The 26,668-nt window shown below is 37.5% G+C and overlaps 1 protein-coding gene across 5 annotated transcripts; it reads right to left on the minus strand.

Annotated features, from left to right (window-relative positions):
• Positions 1 to 852: 852 nt before the first annotated feature.
• Positions 853 to 26,668, minus strand: LOC135113454 (cytochrome c oxidase assembly factor 8-like). 5 transcript variants are annotated; one of them, XM_064028721.1, is made up of 5 exons: positions 26,564 to 26,668; positions 11,688 to 11,799; positions 10,965 to 11,180; positions 10,110 to 10,337; positions 853 to 1,057 (listed from the first exon to the last, which is right to left on the minus strand). In XM_064028721.1, the coding sequence occupies exons 2-4, from the start codon at positions 11,796 to 11,798 to the stop codon at positions 10,113 to 10,115; spliced, it is 552 nt and encodes a 183-aa protein (XP_063884791.1). In that variant the 5' UTR covers position 11,799; positions 26,564 to 26,668; the 3' UTR covers positions 853 to 1,057; positions 10,110 to 10,112. The 5 variants fall into 5 exon arrangements, with proteins under 5 accessions (XP_063884791.1, XP_063884801.1, XP_063884794.1 ...); XM_064028731.1 differs by lacking the exon at positions 26,564 to 26,668 and adding an exon at positions 21,401 to 21,962; XM_064028724.1 differs by lacking the exon at positions 26,564 to 26,668 and adding an exon at positions 21,451 to 21,909.

Below are 26,668 nucleotides of genomic sequence, written 5' to 3' on the forward strand. Positions count from 1 at the left end.
TTCATGTATAACATTAAAGTGATTGTAAAAATGCATATAGGGTTTTTGTTTATGTAAAGAAATGAAGAGTGATGGGTGTTTATAATGGGGTAGGGAGCAGATGTCAGTGGATTTTCAATATCTACAGCAGCCTCTTATCAAAACCTTAAGGTATGAATGTATAGATGATGAATGCCATTAGTAGAGAGTGGAGTCTGAATCAGCTTTGGGAATGTGTATGCGTGTTGGGTGTTATTCACCATCATGATTTTGAGTATCGCGTGTGACTTGTGATCACATGAGTGTATATAATTGTCTTTGGGTTAAGTTGAAATCTTTCTTGGGCCTCACATTCCCTTCCAGTTGCTCAAAGTGTGTGTGTGTATATATATTTATGTATGGGGGTGCTTGTCTCATCAATTTTTTCTTTGTGGAGATATCAGTCTGGTGTAAAGAATGATGCAGTAACTTGTCATTATTCCAGCAGAGGGCTAAGTCTTCATTAGTTACATAATGTAATAGTTGTTTGTATGTGACACAATGATGGTAATTGTTTTTTGGGTTTAATGTTTGGCCTTTTATCCATCCCATCCCCTCTCCAGTCACTGAAGCATTTCTGCATAATTTGTAGGTTTAATTAATTTGAATATAATTAAGATGGGTTATTTGATAGTGAAATTGCAGTGGGAAGGCATCAGCCTGGGGTTACTATGGAAGGATGCTAGAAATACTTTAACATGATGAGAGTAACAACAGTTGGTAATCATTATTTCTGTATCCCCTTTACCAGTGTCTTGAGGAATTGGGGCACATCAGGATAAACTTAAATTTCTGTTAATATTGAGGAAAGTGTTGTAGGACCTAAAACAAATATACTTTTAAAACTTTATTAGTAAAATCTGCAATTATTTGCAGTCTTAAAGTCTAGAAAAAATGTACATGACTGTTGCATATTGCTACTTGTGTAAAGTTTGTGTTGATTTTGCATCACCGGTGCTGCTGTCTTCAATGCCCACAAGGTGTTTCCTGCATCACTGCAGAAGACTAGACATGGAGGCAAGATTTAAGCCACGTAATTCTGGGGATGGGCGGGGAATAAAAAAGGTTAGTGATTTCTTAACTCACAATTAGTCAGCCTATTTCACAACAGACACCAAAAGGAATCTAATGGATAATAACAATCATCATTAGGTGTAGAATTCTCATTATATGTAATCATACTTTCTGAATATTACAATGTAAATTGTTGGAAGATATGGTATATTAACCTTCCTCTGTCTTTTCAAGAAGTCACAACATAGAGTGTGCAAGGACTTTCAGAGCACAGTATAAGAGAGAGAGAGAGAGAGAGAGAGAGAGAGAGAGAGAGAGAGAGAGAGAGAGAGAGAGAGAGAGAGAGAGAGAGAGAGAGAGAGAGAGAGAGAGAGAGAGAGAGAGAGAGAGAGAGAGAGAGAGAGAGAGAGAGAGAGAGAGAGAGATTATGAAAGGCTGTGGTGAGTGATTGGTTTATAAACATATTGTGGGGGGACATCCTGTGGGTCTGTGGCTGAGAGAGAGAGAGAGAGAGAGAGAGAGAGAGAGAGAGAGAGAGAGAGAGAGAGAGAGAGAGAGAGAGAGAGAGAGAGAGAGAGAGAGAGAGAAAGGGGTGGGTGTCTGTGGTGTGTGTGTGTATATTTGTTTACCTAATTGTGATTTACAGGGCCTGAGCTACACTCGTGGTCCTATCCCCATATCTTGTCTAGCTTTTCCTTAAAGTTGTGCACACTCGTTGCCAATACTACATCCTCACTTAGCTTGTTCCAAACTTCTTTATTTCTCTGTGCAGAAACTGTATTTCTTTGTTATTCAAACATCTTCCTTTTCTTAGTTTATTGTTGTGGCCTTGTGTGTATCTGGTATTTTCTACTTCTCTTAGCAGTAATTTCTCATTATCAATTTCTTCCACTCTATTCCACAATTTATAAATTAATATTAAGTCTTCCCTTCCTCTTCTTTATTCCAATGATGGCAGATTCATTTCCTTTAACCTGTCCATGTTAATTCTTCCAGTTCTGGAACCATCTACTTTGCCATCCTTTGTATCCTTTCTAGTTTTTGACATGTTTCTTCTTGTGGGGAGACCAGCTTTGGTCTAATCATAGTGGTAATTATGTTTCTCATCATATCTTTATCCTTGCAGTGGAATGCTGTTACAATGTTTCTCACCATTTTACAAGTATATGTATCTCTGAACAAGTTTTCTACATGTTTCTCTTACTATTGACTATCCTGTATTATCACTCTCAGATCTTTTCTCTTCTTGTACTTTAATTGTTTCTTCATTTCTCATTTTACACGTCCATTTTGGTTGCTCCACTTTTTTCTATTTCTATTACATGACATTTTTTCAAATTAAATTCCATCTCCTGTTTCTTACAGTCCCAGATTTTATTCAAGTCCACCTGTAGAATTTTGCATTCTCTGCAAACCAACTCTTGTAACTCTTTACTCCTTCAAGCATATAATTTATGTAGGCCAGGAAAAGTATTGGTGCCAGCACCAATCCTTATAGTACTCCACTATCTATGTTTCTCCATTTCAATTTTACATCTTTTACTATACCATTCTCACTTCTCTTCCCTTTAAGTAACTTTCCATCCAGTTTTTTTATTTTTCCATTTAGTCTTGTATTTTCTTCTATAGTAACCTGCTGTGAGGAACTTTGTCAAAAGCTTTTTTTAGATCTAAATACACACAGTCTACCCATCCATCCCTCTCCTGTGTTATATTGGTCACTCGAATAGAAGCTCATCAAATTTGTTACACACGAACGCTTTTGTCTAAAGTCATAGTGTTTTTCTGTTATTATATCATGTTTTTTTTTTTTAGAAATTTTGTCCACTGTTTCTTTTTCACTTTTTCACAGATCTTACATATTATGCTGGTCATAGATACTAGTCTATAGTTTAGAGGTTCTTTCTTTCCACTTTTATAAATTGCACGTCTGCTCTCTTCCATTCCTTAGGCACTCTTCCAGTTGATATTGAACACTTCATTATGTCAATTAACTGTTTCCTGCTCTCTTTTTTAAATGAAACCTGATAATCCAACTGATCATGTTGCTTTTTTCTCTTCCAGTTCCAGTGTAAACTTCTTTGATTACTGTAATTTCCCACATTTGATTTCTTGTCTTCTCATCTTGTGGTCTTCTGTGAAAACTTGAAACTTTTTGTTTAGCAGTTCACTCATGTCTTTTAGGTCTTAATTAATATGTTTCATTTCCATCCTTCAACCTTTCTAGTTTTTCTTTTAGTTTAATTTTTCCATTTATGAATCTGTAGAACAATTTTAGTTTGTCCTTGCACTGTTCAACTATATCCTTTCCATATCTTTTCTCTTCCTCTCTCCTTATTTTTACATTAATTTCTTGCTATCTTAAAGTCTTCTTTGGTTTTGATTTCTTTTCATTGTTATTCATGCTTCATCTCTCTTTTTTTTCTTTGCACTTGCACATCTTACATTGAACCACACCTGTTTTCCTTTTCTTTAAGTTTGTATAGTGGCACACTATACACTCCTGTCTCATATAGTTTCATAAAATGTCATACTTATCTTGCACATCATTTGCTCTTTTCAGCTTTTCCCAATCCATTTCTTCATAAAGTTTCTTAAGATCATTTGTTTTCTCATGGTTTCTCCTGTTTTCTTTGTATGATTCATCCTCTACTGACATCATTATCAGTCTCTATTTCTACCATTACATGATCACTTTTTCTTATGAGGCACACACACATCTCAATTCTTTGGTAGGGTTGATTCCTTTCTCCCCATGCAATCTCATTTCCTCCTGCCTAGAATGTTTTCCAGTTTATTTCTTTGCAACTGGTCATCAACCAATAATACTCATAACTTTTGATTAATTTACTCAAGCACTGAATGGTATCTTCTATTATTTTCTTATAGTCTTCCTTGCTCCAAGAATTTGATTTGGGTGGGACATAGGTTGTTATCACTGTTAGTATTTCTCCATTATTATCTTCCAAGTTAACACTATTTCTGCTTTATCTTCCTTATATTTCACTATTTTTGTCTTCACCTCTTTTCTTGTCATTATCATTACACCTCCCTCTCCTTTACCAATTCTGCCTCTTCTCCATATATTGTAGTTATTGTTAATGACTATCTGGTTTTCTTAGTTAAGCTTTATTTCCATTAAACACACCACCTTCAGATTTTTTTCTTTTAAACAGTCTTGTAATTCCATTTTTTTGTGCATTAATCCGTCTATGTTTGTATACATCACATTCAGTCCTTCATTTCTACTTTTTTTTTCTATTTTATTTAAATTTATTTCTTTTCCTTTATGTACCATTTCTTCACTCTGTCTCCCAAAACTATAAAAAATTTAGTATTTTCTTCTGCTCTTGATTAATTTTTCTCTTTAAGCCTCTTCATACATTTTCAATTTTTCTGTTCTTCACTTCTGTTCTTTCTAATGTTATTTTCTACTTCTCTTAGATTGGATGTTCTTTCTAGTATCTCTTCTGCTGCTTCTTGGGATTTTAGTCTTATTTTCATAGGCCTTGTTTTGCCTTCCAGATAAGGTCCCAGTCTAATAACTTCCATTTCTTCCTCAAATTTAGTGTCATCTTCATCATTTAGTTTCTTCAGCAAGTCCTTCACTGTTTTTGTTTCTTCTTTATCTCTCTTCAATTTGTATGTTATATTTTCTCCTTTATTCCATAAACTATAACACTTTTCTTCTTATCTCCTGCATCTCTTACCAGATCTTCATTGTTTTCAGGGCCTTAACTACTTCCTTTTCAACATTTTCATTTTTTTTCTTTCAGTTGCTTTTTAATGATTTCCTTGAAGTCAACATTTGCTTTATCATTTTTGATTTTCCAGCCTATCATTTCATCCATCCTTTCCTCACCTTTCTCTAACTCTGCTTTCAAATCTTTATTTTCTTTCATTACTTTTTCCATGTTTTGAGATTCCTAATTTTTCTTAATATTTTGTTGTTCTCTCACTTTCATCTCCATCAGTTCTGTTGTCAGCTTGGATCCATCTTTTCCTAAATTGCTTTCCAACTTTTCCTGAAGGGATTCTACCACTTCCATCACTGTTTTCATTTCCTTTCTCTGTTGATCTACATCATGTTCTACTTTTCTCAATCTCAAATTCAGAAACCCTGTTTCCCTTTTATTTAAGTCTTGTTCAATAAATCCATCAAAGTTTACTTCTTTCTCTTGGTGAAACTTACTCAGAAATTGAGTTTACATTTGTTGCCAGCTAAGCCACAAATCAGCAACACTCGCTATTCCTCGTCTTTGGGACCACACTCGCTCACTCTGACCCTGTAAACCACATTCCTAGGCCTTCCTAGTAATGCTGCTCTCTTCCAGGTCCAGTTTCTGGTCTAGATTTTCCATAAAATCAACCTTTTTGCGGGGAACAAATCTGCTGTGTGTGAGAGAGTGAAGCTGTGGTGAGGAACTGGTTTATAAACCTTCAATTGGCACCCCTTGACATGATTGCAGTGAGTTGCGTGTTGCCCAGCTACATGACTTTTATTTTGCTCTTGTATCCACCATGTAAATGCTGCACAGGAAAAATCACCCCTCTATGAAAACCTCAGAATTCTTGCCTCTTGCTTTGACAACAATAGTTTTTATTATTGTTGCTTGCTTGGAAAAGCCTGTTGTTACCTCCTCTGCAGCTGTGTTATGCATACATAATATTTCCCTGTGCAAATTTCCCCTGATGTCTGAGCCATGCACAGGTGAGGTTAATAGTGTTGGTGATTGAGAGGTAATATGTTGGCAAACTGGCATAAATCCAGTAACAACATGCAGCCTGGTCTTTAAGTTAAGGCTTCTGTAGGGTGTGAGACATCTGGCTACTAATACTGATGTTCTAGAGAAGCATGGAATTCTGTTCTTTTGGCCATCCTCCAAATGGTACCTTATGAGCCAAAAAATCCTACCACTTATCTTGGGACACCATTCCCCATCATGTGTGTGGCAGTGTATCTCACTCTACTGGCAGCATGTTGTAATTGGCTTTATGTCAGTTTGCTGACATGTTTCCTTAAATCTGGACCTAGATTTGTTGCACTCATTGTTATTACTGGCCTCACTTGTGCATGTCTCAGACAGTGAAATTTGCCCATAGAAGTCACAACATATAAGTCACAGCAGCAGATGGGGTAATGGCAGAGGCACTTGACAAGAAGACCCATTTCATCAAGAAAATGTAATAAAAATTGACCATTATTGTCAATCAAAGCAACAGTAGTATTGATTTTTCCTGTGCAGGTTTTCCATGGTGGATAGTGACAAAATATTAAATGTGCAGGTTGGCAACACACAACTCACCATAATTATGTCAAGTGGCACTGACTGTACTATGGGGAAGACATCTGTGTCTGTGGGCTGTGGTGTGGTGAGGTGAGAGGAGATGAAGAAAGGAAATCACATCTGATGGACCCACAGGACGTCCCCCACAGTATGTTTATAAACTAGTTACAGCCTTTTACATATTTAAGTGTTGGGCTGCTGGACAGTCTACATGGCCTTATTTATGGTTATAATGAAATATTACAGATGTTATGGTTCAAGAATTCTAGTATGATGACTGTATATCAGAGGAATAAAGGAAATACATGCAGGGTACACTGAAATAATGTAAAGTTATAAATTAAATCAGGTTTGTTAAATTCTTTTCAATAAAGTGGTTGTGATGTTTTCAGTATTTTGTTTCTCCTCTCAAATGCTATTTGTATTAAGGTGCTGGAAGCAGAATATCCTATCCAAAGACAATATAAATACATGACATGTGCATCAGGAGGGGATATAGGGAGTGTGTCCAGTGTGAAAATGAAAAGTGAAGATGGAGTTCTAAGTACAGTGGAACCTCAGTTACCAAACACCTCCCTTTTCGAACAAATTGTTTTTCAAACAAAATTGTGAACTCATAATTGATTTGGTTTGAGTACCATGATTTGGTTCTCAAACAAAGTTACTTGATTTCAGATACTAAAAGACCAAGCAAAAACTGCTGTTTATTGGTAATTTATGGTTTCTGTAAGTATTTCTGTTGTTTTTGTGTATTTTGAGAGACACACTGGGTAAGAGAGTAATTCAGTCTTTGAAATAAGATAAATGTGATCTCGTTTGAAGAGCCTCAATATAAACAAAGTTTTTATGACTCAGGAATAATCCTGAGCCAACTGTGGCTTTCTTGATGACCCACAATGCCAACACTACTGCATTTTCCCAGTAACTTTTCCCAGCCGCAAGATGTCTATATGGTATGATTGCCTTAATTTGGCAGTAAGTGTGTTGCTCCTGTCTGTGTCACTGTAAGGCTTCCCTCACTGCATCAGTGAAAAAGAGAATGCTGTAATATCTTGGCTTAAGTCATTTCAAGTTGTCACTGTTGAAGATATGTTGGTTATTCTTGAATATTATATGGAAAAATAAAACTTGCCTTGGGTCATTTTACTCTAGTTCATGTCAGTTGTTAAAGAATATTAGAGATATCAAAACTCTAAAATAACGATAAACACATAAAAAATCATATTTAAACAAATGCAAAAATTATATATATATATATATATATATATATATATATATATATATATATATATATATATATATATATATATATATATATATATATATATATATAATCATCTAAAAATGTTTCCTGCCACCAACCTGTCACTCAGAGTAAACAGTTCACTCTGGTTCAGCTCCATTTTCCCCTTCTATTTTTCTCTTCCACCTCTACTATTAATATCACTTCTATCTTTTTCTATTTAATTATGGAGATGGAAACAACACTGCTGCAACTCCCTATACCACATCTGGCTTATCTTAGTTGTGGAGCTGCTACCTGTGTGTCCTCACAGTTTGGCTGCTCGAGTGTGTGTGTGTGTGTGTGTGTGTGCACACTCATATCTTGGTACTATGGATCTCGCTTTAACAAATTTCGGAAGCAGAGGATAAAATCTGGAGCAGCCAACTCAATTTGAAAGTCCGTGCTACAGATGGAGTTGTGGCAACACTGGACATGTACCACTACTTCAAGAACTAACCACTTGTTGTAGGTGGTCACTTTGTTTACATCAATGTAACAATATGTGTAGCTGATTGCTCCATGGTTTTTGCCCTTTTTATGTGATGTGATTGAATTATCATAATTTTCTATAACCATGCCGTCCCATGGTAACCATGGTCAGTACCCAGGAAAGTAGTAGCAATGATGAGGAAGACATGATGCTGGTGATGTTGCCAAAACTGTTGGAGGTGTGTAGCTGTATGGACACTGTGCTACAATTTGTGGAACACACCAAGAATAGAGGTATTAGTGTTTGTTATGGAAATCTCAGAATTCTTTGAGAAACAATAATTAAAGAACAATTTCAAAGTGGCAAGCAATTAAAATTGGACAGCTTTTTCATACCAGTACAGACTCCACAATCACCTGATGCACCAGCGGTATCAGCCAGCTTTGCTGCTCCAATGATGTACTGCTGGTGGTAGGCTGTTGGTAGTATAGATGTTATCAGTAGTATATAAACAATGTGAGGTAGAGGCTGGTGGTTCTTTATGTGACAGTGAGAGTGGACAGGGTGGTACTGCTGATACATCAGGTGATTGCAGAGTCCGTACTGGTTCAAAAAAGCTAATTTCAACTGCTTGCCACTTTGAAATTGTTCTTTAATTATTGCTTTTCAAACAATTCTGGTATTTCCATAATGAACACTGATATCTCTATTCTTGGTGTATTCCACAAATTGCCCATACAGCTACACACCTCTGATAGTTCAGACAATGTCACCAGCATCTCATCTTCCTCGTCACTACTGCTACTCTCCTGGGTACTGACCATGGTTACCATGGATACCATGGGATGCCATGATGTATTTGATTAAAAGTACAGTACAGTACTGTACTATCTCTTGCAATGTAATTATTGATATTAGCCACTCCTAACGTAGTCTAACGCTTAGTGTTGGTATCTATGGACAATTGGCTTCATTGGACTGATGTAGTACTGAGGTATGAGTGTACTCGTAATGAAAGCTATGTCTACAATGTAACATCCTCCTACACCAGCCCCAACAAGCAATATCAACGGGAACTATCAAGTAAATTTGAAATTGGTTTTACATAATTATTTTTAACTATTTTATCCAGGATACTGTACATACATACTGTATCATAAATACTATAATAGGCAGTAGGGAGTGTTTATTTGTGGTTAAGTAATTTTACAACCTAAGTCATGACATCAGGTGAGGTATACCTGTACCTGCATGGTTTAAACAGTATCTTCTGATGAGTTTCATGTCACTAATTCAATTCAATATGTTCTATCTGGATGAATAATTTCTTGGCTGGAAATGTGGAGTGGCCATCATGGCAGTGGGAGCATCTGTCATAAGCCACAAAGACAGGGTGGACGGGTATTCGAGAACAGATTAATCAATTTTACATTGATTCCTATGGGAAAGATAGTTTCGGTTTCCTGACATTTTGGATTTCAAATAGCATTCAAGAACAAATTAAGTTTGAGAACTAAGGTTCCAGTGTAGATGAAAGAAATCTAGAAAATTGAATTTTCAGACTGAAATGTTAGAGGAAGCAAATGAACTGCATTTTTGAAGTAAGGGAAGGGCTGTGAAAGGTAGGTGAACCCTGGGATTTTTGCAAGGGTTACAAAAGCAAAGAATGATGGTAAATAGAGGCTTACAAAATAGTGTCCTGCAAATCTTGAGTAGCGGACATGAGACTTGAGAACAGTGCATGTGGTGTAGAAATGTGTTATCTGAAAGAGGACAAAATGGGAGGATGAGATAAGCAAATGGAGTGAGATGTGAAAAACTGCACCAGTACAAATGGAGTTGTGAAATGGTGGAATAGGCAAAAAGAAAATGGTATGGCTATATACTGAGAGGATGTAAAGGGTAGAGTTTGTGAAAATGTATGAAAAAACAGTCCTCATGGTAGAGAAAGGCCACTTGAAAGCTGGAATGATAAGGCCACTAGTGTTTTCTGTGGTAGTATTCTACTACGTATAGTCCACATGATGATATTAAACAAGAGAGGAGAAAGCCTGTAAGCCTGATAATCCCTTACTTGTCATCTATTGCTGCTCATTTTTTGCTGCAGCCAAACTCTGGCAGAGAGAAAGAGATTCTTCACATTCCTCTTGTACCATTCCTTGTTGTACTCTCTGTGCATGTCAAGGTGTTTGTCTAGGAAGCTCTTGTAAAACTTGGACATTTCATCAGATGTGAGTGTTTGCTTCCCTGTGCTGTCTCCATATTTTTGTCTTAGGTTGTTCTGGATAAACTCTTGCCTCATCTGCAAACAAAAATAATTTTAAGAAACAAATTCATGCTCATTTTAAACCTTCATTGTTAAGAAATAAAATGACAAAATTAATCATCCTCAGTCCTGAAACCTGATGTATGTTTGAGTCGTGCCAAAGAAATTTCTATATAAAATGACAAAAATTAGTCATCCTCCAGTCCCAAAAACCTGATGTATGTTTGTGTCGTGCCAAAGAAATTTCTACAATAAAGTTTTCACAACAAAATTTCAAGTGGGAGCTTGGGACTTACAGGCAACATGTATTTTGTCCTCACATTTTACTATGTGTTCCATTTCAACAGAATTTCCTTTTCTTGCTTCTTACTTCAAAACCATAACTAATAATTTGTGTTATTTCATTAGCCTCACACATAACCCTCAATTTTACACATCATACTATCCCCTTCTTGATTGCAAGGAAGGACCAGTGAAGGGTCACACATATAAAAGCATCCATACTCAATTTCTCTTGTATGAAAATGGACTATTCTTGCAAGCAAGTATGTCTCTTCCTATATTTCCTGCAGTAAGTAGCTACCTGGATGTAACACCATATTAGTGGTATGCATTTTAAGAGCAGGGAAACAAAAGCTAGAAATAACAAACAAAGAACAGCACCTTCTTGAAGTTAGCATTATGGCTGGCCCAGAATGCCTGATTCCACTCCTGGGTGTGTTGGCGAGCCTTGCGGTACTGGCGCTCCAGGATGGTCTCATCAGGTGGCACATAGAACCTGGTATGCCGCAGGTTGCTTAGAGGATGAGGGGGACCAATGCAGTCACACTTGGCTTCCTCTGGGACTGTGATAGTTGTTGTGTGCTTCTTCACTTTTCTCTGGGGAAGTACAGATCTGTTAGGTCCTGCCTATGTGCCAGGTAAATCAATGAATCAAGTCCTCCTGCCACACACTAAATTTATCAATGTATAGTAATGATTACTTGGTATATTTTACTTTGTATTTCTTTGATATAATAAAATGCACCTATTATTAATTTTGGTCTACATATTTATAAAGCTTAACAAATCACATGAAATAAGAGACTGAAGAGGTTCCTATGGTTTGGTTCAGTACTGCATCACACCCTTATAATGGGAAGTATCACACACACAGGACAGGGTAGAGGAGAGAGAGAGAGAGAGAGAGAGAGAGAGAGAGAGAGAGAGAGAGAGAGAGAGAGAGAGAGAGAGAGAGAGAGAGAGAGAGAGAGAGAGAGAGAGAGAGAGAGAGAGAGAGAGAGAGAGAGAGAGAGAGAGAGAGAGAGAGAGAGAGAGAGAGAGAGAATTTCAAGTCTCATCCTTTCTAAGCTAAAGTGTAAAAAAAGGAACTTGATGGAAATGTACCTTTGGCTTCTGAGAATTCAATGCAGTGGTTGTTGATAGCTGCATGTGGGTTGGAATGGGTCTGATGACTCTACTTTGTAGCATACATAGTTGCCAGTAAAATTGCTGCATCCTGTAAATGCAAAAGGCGTGTTAGCTACCCTTCTACCCAGTGTTCTTGGGGATCTGTGGGAAATCAGGGATTTTTGGTAGGATACATGGAATGAGTAATCTGCACTTGAACTAAGGTTGGCATCAGGCTTATTTTGAAATGCTCTTCACTATTAAAATATACATATGCAGCAATTTACTCATGTTTGTCTCTACCTCACCCAAAACCCATGGTTCTTGGTCTGGCAGCTTGTGTCTCATCATGAAGAGCACTGCACTAACTCCTACAGCTGCCAGTAGCCTCCTTCACAGGTAAAAATGTAGGGATGAAGATGGTGAGGGAAAAAAAAAAAATTAACTGGCAATGTAGCAGAGGACAAAAGATTAAGGAAAGATGTGTTGGATGTCATGGTGAGAGGGATGTTTGATGGGTCAGATCATAATGTGGTAGTAGAGATGAAAATGACAGGAATATGATAGAAATGCTGGTAGAGATAGACTGCAATAGTGACTAAGGAAAGGTTGGACAGGAAGGAGTAAAGACAGGAATATGAGAAGCTGGTATGTGAAAGATTAAAAGAAAGTAGAGCAATATTTGGGAAGGGATCAAGTCTTTAATATATTCATGGATATATGACAATATTCTGAAGCACCTTTGTGCCACACCACTACATTCAAAAGGTTATACTTGAAATTACATTGGTTTTCTGGATATTTTTTTTATCATAACAGATAAATAAGTTTTCTATATAATTAACAGGAGACACTACTAGAAACTTAGATAATGATCTATGTGGCCTTTGGAAATAGTTGTGGTGAGAGAGCAGAGGATTTCAGAATACAAGCCATATTGACTACAATAGCACCTGAAATGGCAGGGAATAAAAAGTTTGGTGGGGGGGATGGAGTAGGAGGTGGACAGCTGGGATCAATAAAAATTTAAAAGAGAAGAAATTGTGAGAAAATGTGCAGAAAAATGCCCCAGATAAAATAAGAATTGAGAGAAGAGCATACTTCTAGGTCTTGGAATAGGAAAGTGAAATAACTCGTTAGAAAAAGCAAAATACTTCTTGGAATAGGAGAGTGAAATAACTCATTAGAGAAAGCAAAAAGAAAAGGGATGAGTTAAGTAGGAAGCATAAAAAGTACAATGAAAATTAGTTGTTTTGGAAGGAAATTAAGAGAGAGTTGAGAAGAATGTGGGAACATGAAAATGAATAAAGAGGATGGAGATCTTCTATATAGCAAGGTAATGGAAGGTGTAAGGAAGAGGCATTTTGACTGTTCAGTTAATGAGAAGACAGAAGGGCAAGCAATAGGATCTAGTGTTATGGAACCTGCTAAAGAATGTTTATGCAGAGATGAACTGGTAAAGAGGAAGTAGAGAAAGTGATAGCTGGGGTAAAGTATGGCCAAGATAATAATAATAATAATAATAATAATAATAATAATAATAATAATAATAATAATAATAATAATAATAATAATAATAATAATAATAATAATAATAATAATAATAATAATAATAATAATAATAATAATAATAATAATAATAATAATAATAATGCTGGCATAGATAGAATAATTGTGGAAATACTGAAATATGACTGTGAAGTGATAGTAGACTGGATGCTTCTACCATGTAAACTGGCATGGAGGCAAGAAGTACCAGATGAATGGAAGGAGGCCATTATTGTACAGAAGTAAAAGTTGTTCATAAAGTCTGCTGCATGTGTCAGAACAATTATATATGAGACTTAGAGACTGGTGGAAGTGGCTGAGGTTAAGGATGGATTCAGTAAAGAGCGCTGTGTGGATCAGATTTTTGCAATTAATGTGATAACAGAGGAGTGTGGTATTTTCTCAAATAAAAGGAATCAATGCATCTAGCAATTTTATTGGGACAAATAATCCTTCTAATATATTGCACAAGTATTTGTGTCAGTGTTCTAGTTTAGGTGATTTTTTTTTTTTCTTATGTCAGAGGGACACTGACCAAGGGCAACAAAAATCCAATAAAAAAAAAAAAGCCCACTGAAATGCCATAAAAGGGTCCAAAGCAGTAGATAAAAATTGAAGGATAAGTGTCTTGAAACCTCCCTCTTAAAGGAATTCAAGTCATAGGAAGGTGAGAGAGCAGATAGATAGATGTTTAAGAATCTTCCTGTTGAGGATAGATTCAAAAACTTTAGATAGGCAGGGAGTTCCAGAGTTTACCAGAGAAAGGGATGAATGATTGAGAATACTGGTTAACTCTTGCGTTAGACAGGTGGACAGAATAGGGGTGAGAGAAAGAAGAAAGTCTTGTGCAGCAAGGCCGCGGGAGGAGGGGAGGCATGCAGTTAGCAAGATCAGAAGAGCAGTTAGCATGAAAATAGTGGTAAAAGACAGCTAGCGATGCAACACTGCGGCGATGAGAGAGAGGCTGAAGACAGTTTTTTTTTTTTTATGTAGGATGGACACTGGCCAAGGGCAACAAAAATCCAATAAAAAAAATAAAAAAAGCCCACTGAAATGCGGACCAGTCCCATAAAAGGGTCCAAAGCGGTAGTCAAAAATTGATGAATAAGTGTCTTGAAACCTCCCTCTTGAAGGAATTCAAGTCATAGGAAGGTGGAAATACAGAAGCAGGCAGGGAGTTCCAGAGTTTACCAGAGAAAGGGATGAATGATTGAGAATACTGGTTAACTCTTGCATTAGAGAGGAGGACAGAATAGGGGTGAGAGAAAGAAGAAAGTCTTGTGCAGCGAGGCCATGGGAGGAGGGGAGGCATGCAGTTAGCAAGATCAGAAGAACAGTTAGCATGAAAATAGCGGTAGAAGACAGCTAGAGATGTAACCCTGCTGCGGTGAGAGAGAGAGGCTGAAGACAATCAGTTAGAGGAGAGCTGATGAGACGAAAAGCTTTTTATTCCACCCTGTCTAGAAGAGCAGTACGAGTGGAACCCCCCCAGACATGTAAAGCATACTCCATACGTGGACGGATAAGGTCCTTGTACAGAGTTAGCAGCTGGGGGGGATGAGAAAAACTGGCGGAGATGTCTCAGAACGCCTACTTCATAGAAGCTGTTTTAGCTAGAGATGAGATGTGAAGTTTCCAGTTCAGATTATAAGTAAAGGACAGACCGAGGATGTTCAGTGTAGAAGAGGGGGACAGTTGAGTGTCATTGAAGAAGAGGGGATAGTTGTCTGGAAGGTTGTGTCTAGTTGATAGATGGAGGAATTGAGTTTTTGAGGCATCGAACAATACCAAGTTTGCTCTGCCCCAATCAGAAATTTTAGAAAGATCAGAAGTCAAGCGTTCTGTGGCTTCCCTGCGTGAAATGTTTACCTCCTGAAGGGTTGGACGTCTATGAAAAGATGTAGAAAAGTGCAGGGTGGTATCATCAGTGTAGGAGTGGATGGGACGAGAAGTTTGGTTTAGAAGATCATTAATGAATAATAAAAAGAGAGTGGGTGACAGGACAGAACCCTGAGAAACACCACTGTTAATAGATTTAGGAGAAGAACAGTGACCATCTACCACAGCAGCAACAGAACGGTCAGAAAGGAAACTTGAGATGAAGTTACAGAGAGAAGGATAGAAGCTGTAGGAGGGTAGTTTGGAAATCAAAGCTTTGTGCCAGACTCTATCAAAAGCTTTTGATATGTCCAAGGCAACAGCAAAAGTTTCACCAAAATCTCTAAAAGAGGATGACCAACACTCAGTAAGGAGAGACAGAAGATCACCAGTAGAACAGCCTTGATGGAACCCATACTGGCGATCAGATAGAAGGTTGTGAAGTGATAGATGTTTAAGAATCTTCCTGTTGAGGATAGATTCAAAAACTTTAGATAGGCAGGAAATTACAGCAATAGGACGGTAGTTTGAGGGATTAGAACGGTCACCCTTTTTAGGAACAGGCTGAATGTAGGCAAACTTCCAGCAGGAAGGAAAGGTAGATGTTGACAGACAGACCTGAAAGAGTTTGACTAGGCAAGGTGCAAGCACGGAGGCACAGTTTCAGAGAACAATAGGAGGGACCCCATCAGATCCATAAGCCTTCTGAGGGTTTAGGCCAGCAAGGGCATGGAAAACATCATTGTGAAAAATTTTAATAGGTGGCATGAAGTAGTCAGAGGGTGGAGGAGAGGTAGGAACAAGCCCAGAATCGTCCAAGGTAGAGTTTTTAGCAAAGGTTTGAGCAAAGAGTTCAGCTTTAGAAATAGATGTGATAGCAGTGGTGCCATCTGATTGAAATAAAGGAGGGAAAGAAGAAGAAGCAAAGTTATTGGAGATTTTTTTTGGCTAGATGCCAGAAATCATGAGGGGAATTAGATCTTGAAAGGTTTTGACACTTTCTATTTATGAAGGAGTTTTTGGCTAGCTGGAGAACAGACTTCGCATGGTTCCCGGCAGAAATATAAAGTGCATGAGATTCTGCTGATGGAAGGGCCACCTCTGTATCATGTATAGTATGAGAACAAGCTGTGTTAAACCAAGGTTTGGAAGGTTTAGGTTGAGAAAAAGAGTGAGGAATGTATGCCTCCATGCCAGACACTATCACCTCTGTTATGCGCTCAGCACACAAAGACGGGTCTCTGATACGGAAGCAGTAGTCATTCCAAGGAAAATTGGCAATATACCTCCTCAGGTCCCCCCAACTAACAGAAGCAAAATGCCAGAGGCACCTTCACTTAGGGGGATCCTGAGGAGGGATTGGAGTGATAGGACAACATACATATGGTGATGGAAGGCTTAAGTACCTTTTGTGGGCCACCTCTCTATCATGTATAGCACGAGAACAAGCTGTGTTAAACTAAGGTTTAGAAGGTTTAGGACGAGAAAAAGAGTGAGGAATGTACGCCTCCATGCCAGACACTATCACCTCTGTTATGCACTCAGCACACAAAGATGGGTCTCTGACACAGAAGTAGTAATCATTCCAAGGAAAATCAGCAAAATACCTACTCAGGTCCCCCCAACTAGCAGAGGCAAAACGCCAGAGGCACCTTCGCTTAGGGGGATCCTGAGGAGGGATTGGAGCGATAGGACAAGATACAGATATGAGATTGTGATCGGAGGAGCCCAACGGAGAAGAAAGGGTGACAGCATAAGCAGAAGGATTATAGGTCAGGAAAAGGTCAAGAATGTTGGGTGTATCTCCAAGACAGTCAGGAATACGAGTAGGGTGTTGCACCAATTGCTCTAGGTCATGGAGGATGGCAAAGTTGAAGGCTAGTTCACCAGGATGGTCAGTGAAGGGAGAGGAAAGCCAAAGCTGGTGGTGAACAATGAAGTGTCCAAGAATGGAGGTCTCTGCAAAAGGGAAGAGGGTCAGAATGTGCTCCACTTTGGAAGTTAAGTAGTCAAAGAATTTCTTATAGTTAGAGGAGTTGGGTGAGAGGTATACAGCACAGATAAATTTAGTTTGAGAGTGACTCTGTAGTCGTAGCCAGATGGTGGAAAACTCGGAAGATTCAAGAGCGTGGGCACAAGAGCAGGTTAAGTCATTGGGCACATAAACGCAACATCCAGCTTTGGATTGAAAATGAGGATAGAGAAAGCAGGAGGGAACAGAAAAGGGGCTACTGTCAGTTGCCTCAGACACCTGAGTTTCATTGAGGAAAAGAAGATGAGGTTTAGAAGAGGAGAGCTGGTGTTCTACAGATTGAAAATCAGATCTTAGACTGCGAATGTTGCAGAAGTTAATGAAGAAAAAGTTGATGGGGGTGTCAAGACACTTAGGGTTGTCGACAGAAAGGCAGTCCGACCTGGGAACATTTATGGTCCCCTCCCCAGATGGGGGACTCTGAGGCTGGTGTAGGAGTCGCCATAATAATTTTGAAATTTTTGAGTGAAGGGTGTGTGTGTTATTAGGTGCTTGTAGTTTTGTGTGGAGGAAGAGAGTTGTCTTTAGAGGGCAGGCTGTGACTGCCCCCTTGTGTTGTGAGACACAAAGGGAAACATTCAGTGAGGTCACAGCTGGGTTTAATGATAAGTTCATAGCACCCCCTGAACAGTGCTTTACACCTCACTTGGAGTAATTATTGTTTTGGCAGGTGTCTACTGCCTCCTCCTTGTACATTCTGTATATAATCAATTTAAAGAGTGATACAATATTTTTATCATGTCTATTTGTATCTATCACAATAATTATATACTAGGATTAGATTCACCAATCAGAACTACACCTGAAAGCCTTCACATTACTTGCTTCTCCTGAACTCATTGCTATATAATCAACAAAGCTATTTCATTTGCCATCACAGCTTCTGTTCATAAACATCACTGCCTTCACATGAGACCATTTCTTATAGGGATAGAGTTCAGCAGAAGGGCAACTCAGGAGTGAACTTCAGAAGGTAGATAATTATTTACCTTTCCATATATATATATATATATATATATATATATATATATATATATATATATTATCTATCTATCTATCTATCTATCTATCTATCTATCTATCTATATATATATATATATATATATATATATATATATATATATATATATATATATATATATATATATATATATATATATATATATATATATATATATATAATTTCCACAAGGAGTACTTAGGTGAGAAAGAAAATCTGTGTGTAGCATTTAAGAAACAAGAAAATGCATACGACAAGGTTGATATGGGAGGTTACGATAGGGAGAGAGTGCAGGAGTGCAGCTGTTAGCAAGAAATAAAAGTTTCTATAGGGATGCAAATGCATGTGAGTGTGGAAAGAGAGCTTGCAGTTTTCCTATAGGAACAGGAGTGAGATGTGGTATCCCTACAGTTGTTTAATATTTTCATGAATGGCTATGTGAAGATGATTAAAGCTAAAGAAGGAAATGTTGGTCCAAGGTTCAAATGGAATGGAGAGTGATAGATTGTATTACCATATCTGTTTGTTAAATTATACAATCTTACTAACAGAGTGAAATGGCACTCCTGAAGGTGGTGGATCAATTTCATAAGTTGTGTGAGTGAGATGAAAACTGAGGGTGAATATTAGGAAAAGTAAAGTTATCATGTTTGAGAGAGAACTGGAGGCATAAGATTTTAAGATACTTTACAGGGTGAGTGTGCTAGCTGTAGGCAGGTATGAGGTGGTTGTGTGTGGAGAGTGAATGAAGGAACAGTTCTTGGTAAACATGGGGTGATGAATGGAGAAGTAAGAGAGAGGGTTGTGAAAGGTAGGCATGCCATAGAATCACTTGCAAGTCATGAAAGGGAGAAAAGTGTGTGAGGATGTAGAGGGATTTAAGGAATAGTATTCTCCTGCCAACATTGATGTATGGATCATAGAGCTGATGTGGAATAGGGTACAACAGTGTGCTGTGAAATTATCTGAGAGGGGGAATATGATATGGAGTGAGTGAGCTGAGAGGGTTAGAGCAATGTAAATGTATATGAAAGATTCAGTATGAATACTTGTAAATGAAACAAAACACATTAAGATGTTATGGCTATAATGAGGGAATGAAGAGTATGTAAATAAAGTGTAAGTGTGCAAAGTTGGTGCTAATATGAAAGAAAGGCACATGTGCTCTACATAATCAACCCTAACTATTTTGTCATGTAGAATTTGTTTTTTCTGAGTATTCTGGTTGTTGAACTGGACTGGCAGATAAAAAATGTTTCTGAAATTTACTTATTTTTTATATTCGCCATGCCAAGGCCTGGGCCTGCATGACCATATGATCATGAAAGACAGGAGGTAACTGATAACCTTCCTGCCCCACCAATGACAAATCAATTGACAGACTGAATTTTGCTTTAAGGGAAAATGCTAAACAATGAAAGAGCAGCAAGTCCAAATGAATTTTACTTTAAGGGAAACTGCTAAACAATGAGAGAGCAGCAAGTCCAAAGGAGAAGATAGTATGTGAGACTTTAAAACGCTAAGGTAATGTTTTCTGAACTCTGTATGTGGCTAATATAGAATATTCCATGCATAATTTGATGGTTGAGCATAGGTCTGTATTATGTATGTAGTTAACATTGTTTTATAACTTATTGTCAACAGTACTTTCATATCTTTTTAGTCTCAGAGAATAACTTCAACTATCTGGCCACTGTGGGCAGTCAGCAGACTGTATGTGACATGCTGTACTGGATATCAGAATAAAAATACTGAAATTAGTGTGATGTGTTGCCAAATAATAATAATTATATAATATATGTATTTTTAAGGTTTTAATATGCATTGATTTATAGCCTCTCTCATTCAGGCCATTCAGTTTTTAGTTCATATGCACCCACACAACACAGTGGCTGGTTTGGGATTTCTATACTAGTGCTCCAGATTCTTGACAAAAATTTACACCATCAGTTCCAACAAGCTTGGGAACAAGTGGGAATGTGGGGTTTTGAATGGGAGAATACAAAACCTAACTGCTGGGGTGCACCTCCTCCCCCCACTGGATCCCCCTTCAGACATTAACTTAACCTGAATTTCTCTATCGATATTTAGCAAGGCTAAAGAAATGACATGATGTGGGAACATTGCGTTGTATTTTGAGTGTCTGGAAAGGCTGCAGAGAACAGGGGCACCATGACTTTTCTTTGATTATTGTGGGTTTTGTAAACCAGAGCACTCACCAATACCCAAGCCTACGGTAAGTACACATACTGTGTTATGTTAAAATATACAGATCAGCTTGGGCAGTAATTGTAAAGATCAACTGATGGTTAAGTTTTGTCTAAATGGAGGGAGTTGCCTGGATGACCCCTGGATTCACAACGTATTGCAATCTGAGGGCTGATCGATGAAATGGCAGGCAAACAGCAGGCTTTCACTGTTGCTGGAATAGACTGACATGACCACCTGTCATACTCAAAATGTTGGTCAGAAAAATAGTAAAATAATAAATAAATAAATAAATAAATAAAATAAAGTAAAACAAAATAAATAAAAAAATGAAAAAAATAATAAAAAATAAATAAGTCAAAATAACAATTTATGTTCCACTAAATGACCACAAATTTCTTCCATTATTACCAAAACACTACATGCACAATTTAAGGAAACGTATGAAATGGATTACAGGTTCACACACACACACACACACACACACACACACACACACACACACACACACAAGGAGAAATATTATAAAACTGGAAGGAATACAAAGAGCAGTCCTTAAGATGGTTCCAGAGTGGAGTAATTCGACCCATGAATTCCCTTAAAAATAGGAGAGAGCTAGAGAGGAGGTTTAATAAACATCTATTGAATGATAAATGATATGGAAAATGTGGACAAAGAATGTTTTATAAATTCAGACACACAGAGTACAACGGGATACAGCAAGAAGTTAAAGAAAGTTAACTGTAGAAGAGACATCAAGAAGTGTAGTTTTCCTCAGTTGTGAACAAATTGAATGAACTCTGTGAAGACACTGTCAATGCCGAAACTGTCCATGTTTTTAAGACCAAACTGGATAGATATAGAGACGAGATACTATAAGATTACTCCATTCCCGTAAACCACAACTAGGTAAATACACCCAAGTCCCTGCCTGCTTCACCTTCCCTACCCTTCACTCCACAGGGCAAAATATAGTAACAGGAACTAATATGTACATGACATGCACTTTATAGCAACCCTCACAACTCCACATTGCTGCCACACCTGCGTTACGTGAGGAGAGGCGAAAGCACACAGCCAACCCGTCCACCTGCCTCGGTCAGCTGATACTCCTTTCTTTCCTGTGGCCGCCTTGATTTTGGCTCATTTTCCTCTTCCTTCTTCATTAACTTATACTGTGGCACATTTTCACTTTTTATACATCACTTAAATACATCCTTTATATTTAACATAATTTTATCATCTTCCTTCGTGTCATCCCTCATTCGCTCCTTCGATCCTCCTTTATGTAATTTACTACAGCTCTTCTCTTTTTCCCACGTTTTTATTTCACATTATATCTTACATTTTTTTTTTTGTTTCATGTATTTTATGCAAGCTTCTTTACTTTCAGTGGGGAAAAAGTGCATTGCAAACATAACGTGGCGTTATATTTATAGTTCAATATCACCCATTATAAAATAACGTGGCGTTGTATTTAGTTCAATATCACACACTGCATCATATTACATAATCTAGTTACTATGCTCGAGTTCATTTCTACTGCTTTCTCATTGTAGTTGATACACAACACACACCTGTGATGCTCATAGCAGCCAGCACTTCACGTTTCACCACTTGTTATGGATTATTATATGCACTTCCAATGTTCTCGTAATATTTCTTTTTTTTTCTTTGATGATGGTCTAGCCTGTCACTAGTATCGGTTGTATCATGAAACCATTGTTAAGAAAAAAAAATGTACAACGATAAAGAAATACTGGAAGGCTGGCTAATTCAGATGCACCAAAGCAAAACTAAAAGGAAACAGCAGAATTCATAGACTAAAATATTATCTAGAAAACTTTACACCCTACTTTTAGAAGATTGCTTCTTTTACCATGACACTTTATTGAAACAGATACAAGACACATGACTATTTTTTTCTCTGCTTCCTCCAAGTGCTCCTCGTCTAACATGTGTCACCTATCATCATTTCCCAGTAAATGATCCTCAGGTCCTGCAACCCATCCCAATCTGACAGCAGTCTCATGTATATACTCTGCATCGTTTATGTTGTCCTAGAAAACATAGCTTTCCAGCACCAGTGACACAAGAGCATGGCTTCTAGGCTCTGCGAACTGGCCTTTTATCCAATTATGAATTTTGCAGTTACAAGTTGTAATGGCCTCTTCGGCACTCCATAGAAGCACTGAGAACTTGACTGAATGCGAGATAAATCTTGAACCAAGAGAGTCCAAACCTGGATATTGAACCACTCAACAAAGGAACAAAAGACAGTGCCCTTGCTGTTAGTACCATAATAACTGTTAGGTTCTTCCCTCCATATATATATATATATATATATATATATATATATATATATATATATATATATATATATATATATATATATATATATATATATATATATATATATATATATATATATATATATATATATATAAACACCACATACATTACTTAATAGACATCTTTACTGCTGCCGCAAATGTAATTGTTTTCTTGGGTACTGTGAACACTTAAGAAATTGACTTGGTCAAGATAAATCCTTAAATATGATAGGTCTTACCCAGGGAGCACAAGAACAAAATACAGTGCCATAGATGTTGGGGCCATAACAATTTCCAGGTCCAAAAATAAAATTTGGTATGTTTGTACCCCTAGTCACTACAAAGTAATCTTTACCTTAGGATTTCTCATGCTTCTTATTAGTCCTCTGACACTAACAATTTCAACTGAATATGTAACATTCTCAACTAACTGAATGTGTACACTAAGGGATGCACTACTTCACTCATCTCAGGTTTCTCCAAGTGAGCCTCCTTGGTAAAATATGTACCAAACAAATTTCAGTAGACCTGTGATCAACCTGTTTCAGCTACTTTGAATGTCATGGATACCACTGTCTGGACTGACTTAAGAAATAAGCAGTATAGCTAGTTTGGATCCGGGTGTTATCACCACCTTCAAAGCATACTACCAGTGCTGCACAATGAAACAACTCATAATGGGGAGCTTTCAGAACTAGTGGTTGTCACCAGGTGGTAGCAAAGACACATACAAGCAATATCAGACATACCTACAGTGTTATTCTATTTACATGAAGATGCAATATAATATATTTTTCTATGTAATCCATTCTAAGTAGTAGCACAAGTATAATCAAACTCTTTTCATGAACAAATGTATATAAGTTGATTTTCTAGTGAATCGGCATTTAGATTTATTCGGTCATCTTGAGATTTCCAAATGAATACACTCTTGATTGGAAACGTCTTAATCTAGACGACAGTAAACATAAAGGCAACGTGACAGTCAAAAGTCCAAATTACATAGATCTCCTTCATAGTTTATGGAAACGGCAATTTTTAATAAAAAAAGATTGGCAACTCGAGTGTCCTGGCAATAGTAATGCAGTATCTCGAACCAAAACAAAACCTTGACTCGGCCGCGCTGGTTGAACTTAGAAACACGTTGTTGGGCAAGACGTTGAATGTTGCTGCGGTGCCCATCTCCACTACATCCTAAGCAATATATTAAGGTAGCTGGACTCTACAGCAGCAGCAGGATCGCCTGAGAGGTTTTTGTTTTGGTTCTCGAATACTTTGCCTTGTCGCTCGCTTCGTGAGAGAGATGAAAAAAAAAAAAAAAAAATAGAGCCATATATCACAATATTACTGAGTAGGTTGGGTCATACTGTATAGTAGTGTGATTTTTTTTTTTCATTGTCCAAATCAATAGTTTTTATACTTGTAATATGTTTTATTTAAGATAATGCTAGCAGTTTACTCGATAATCACACACACACAAAAAAAAGAAAGGAAAAAAAAAAAAGAAAAGAATTGACCACATTCTCTCAATATTATCCATACCTGATATTGAAAAGTCGATACATCATTTCAATAGTATCATGATGATCAATGTTCTATGCATCTTTACGCACTTGGGATTTACTACAACAATATTTTAGCTCTTTCCTACAGTTAGATGAGCAGTAGCGACATCTAGCGGTTTACTTCCGAAAACTCCCCATTGAAGGGTCCCATGCCAGAAGGGCGCAACCCAGAAATACAAATTTTGAGTAACTGAGATTTAAAGTTATGTAATGATAACTTCCATGTATTTGTACAGAAAGCATTATTATTAAAAATGAAAGTAATCAGCCAGTCTAGGTCTACTATCTTATGCATAATTTAAGTAAATTAGGGCAAAGGGTCCTCCAGCCCCAGAGTGGGAGTGGGAGGACACTATAGTGAGAGTAAGTACAAAAATAATTTTTACTTTTATTTTATTGCTTTATTCTTGTGTTTATTTTTATGTAATGTGTTTTATTGCTTTAGGCAATAACTATTTACATGTATTTCGTGGTTTTTATGGGTTTTACGAGGCATTAAGGCACATACATACGGGTCTTGGAACGCATCCCTATTTTTTCTATTCATTCTTAACTTCATACAATCGTTCGCTATACAATTACATTTTCAGGAACCTAACTCACCTGCATAGCGGGGAGTACCTGTGTGTGTGTGTGTGTGTGTGTATATATATATATATATATATATATATATATATATATATATATATATATATATATATATATATATATATATATTATTGTTATGAGCTGCGCAAAAAAAGTAGAGTGAGGGAGGAAGAAACGTAGAAAGATCAAGAGAAGAAAGGAGAGAGAGCAAGAGACGCACCAGAAATTACTGTAAAACTTATAGTAATGAGAGGTTGATCTTCCCCACCTGATTTCCCCCATTTTTCTTTGCTTCTTATAAGTTAAACTGAGTAGATCATGTAGCAGAGAGATTGCTCTTTCCAGTAGTGTAGTTTGTTCCCACCGAGACATCCAATCGAGTCCCTAGAATTTTTTGTAAGACAGTGTTCTGTTTGAGGGAGAGATGCGTGGCAATAGATGAGCCTCTCACCCCAGTTCTCCACCCCCTTTCTCTCTACTTCTGTCACATGATCCAGCCTGTGATCCCCAGAGTGGCGTGGGTGTCTTTATTTAGTGGCCGGTAAGATTTGAGAGAGGAGTGTGCTGTTTAGAGAGTTCAGGCGAAGTCATAATTAGGGAGGGTTGTTCCTTTATAATTAAGGATGGGTTTGCTGTATAATGCCTTTTATTATTATTAGTGTTTACCATATAATACCCTATGGGAGGCAAGAATCTGAAGGAAGCCTGATATTTGACGAGAGCATTTGTGACTCAAATTCTGGCTGCTCCCGTGATGGAAGGCAAGTTTATGGCACAGTATTGCATTTTTGTGTTGTATCTATTATTTGGACGGGAACAGGCTCGTCCTCTTCCCCACTTTTTTTTCTTCCGAAGTGCAGTGTCTGGTTGTGGCTGTCACGTGTTTATCAAATGCTACTTATGTTCGGGCTTGTGGCTGTGTTGGCCTGGAATTAGAGGATTATATCATAATTTGCACTAGGCTATTGTTGTCTATATTCCTCCTGGATTTCCACCAATTTTATAGGAGGTGGGAGTCTGTCTTTTGCAAGATAGATATATTGTTGCCTTTACTAGATGTGGGCAATTTGTTACTGTGGGTGATTGTCCAATGAGGTATTATACCTCAATCTGTGTGCATACATTGTCTGTACCGTCTGTCCCCTAGAAAGTGGATTATTGGTTCTTTCCAGCTCAGAGGATTAAGTTAGTGTTTGTTATACTTCCTTCTTGGTCGGTGAGTGAAATAGTGGCAGCCTCAGAGATTTGGTAGTTGTAGATGACCAGCAAGTGTCTGGATTCGTCATATTTGTGCCCTGCACTAAGCTCATGTAGGAGGTGGCTTAGGTAGGCTGGCCCGAGTTAGTGGCAACCGTGAGAAGGGATGAACCTGGTCGTATATATATATATATATATATATATATATATATATATATATATATATATATATATATATATATATATATATATATATATATATATATATATATATATCGTATTTGATAGCTCATAAGACGCACCTTTTCTCAGAAAAAAAAAAAAAAAAGCCTCAGGAAATGAGCATGCGTCCTATGAGGCCAAGGTTCAGCACTGAGGCAGTGGTTGGTGTTAAGTCTATGGCAACAGAAGCTCTAAAATCAAACCCTACACATCTTCGCTCATGTAAACAAAGTGATGATTGATACTACACCACAAAACAACTCTTTCTTTCAAGGTAACAATATATAATAGGTCATACTTACCGATAATTCACACAGAATGACACCAGTCAGGAAGAATTTGCTAAAGTGACCATGCACCATGCATTGCATGTACCAAAACAAACATGCGGTCGGTTACACGCGCCC

The sequence above is a fragment of the Scylla paramamosain genome, chromosome 2 (genome assembly GCF_035594125.1).
Source record: "Scylla paramamosain isolate STU-SP2022 chromosome 2, ASM3559412v1, whole genome shotgun sequence".
Classification (NCBI taxonomy): Eukaryota; Metazoa; Arthropoda; class Malacostraca; order Decapoda; family Portunidae; genus Scylla; species Scylla paramamosain.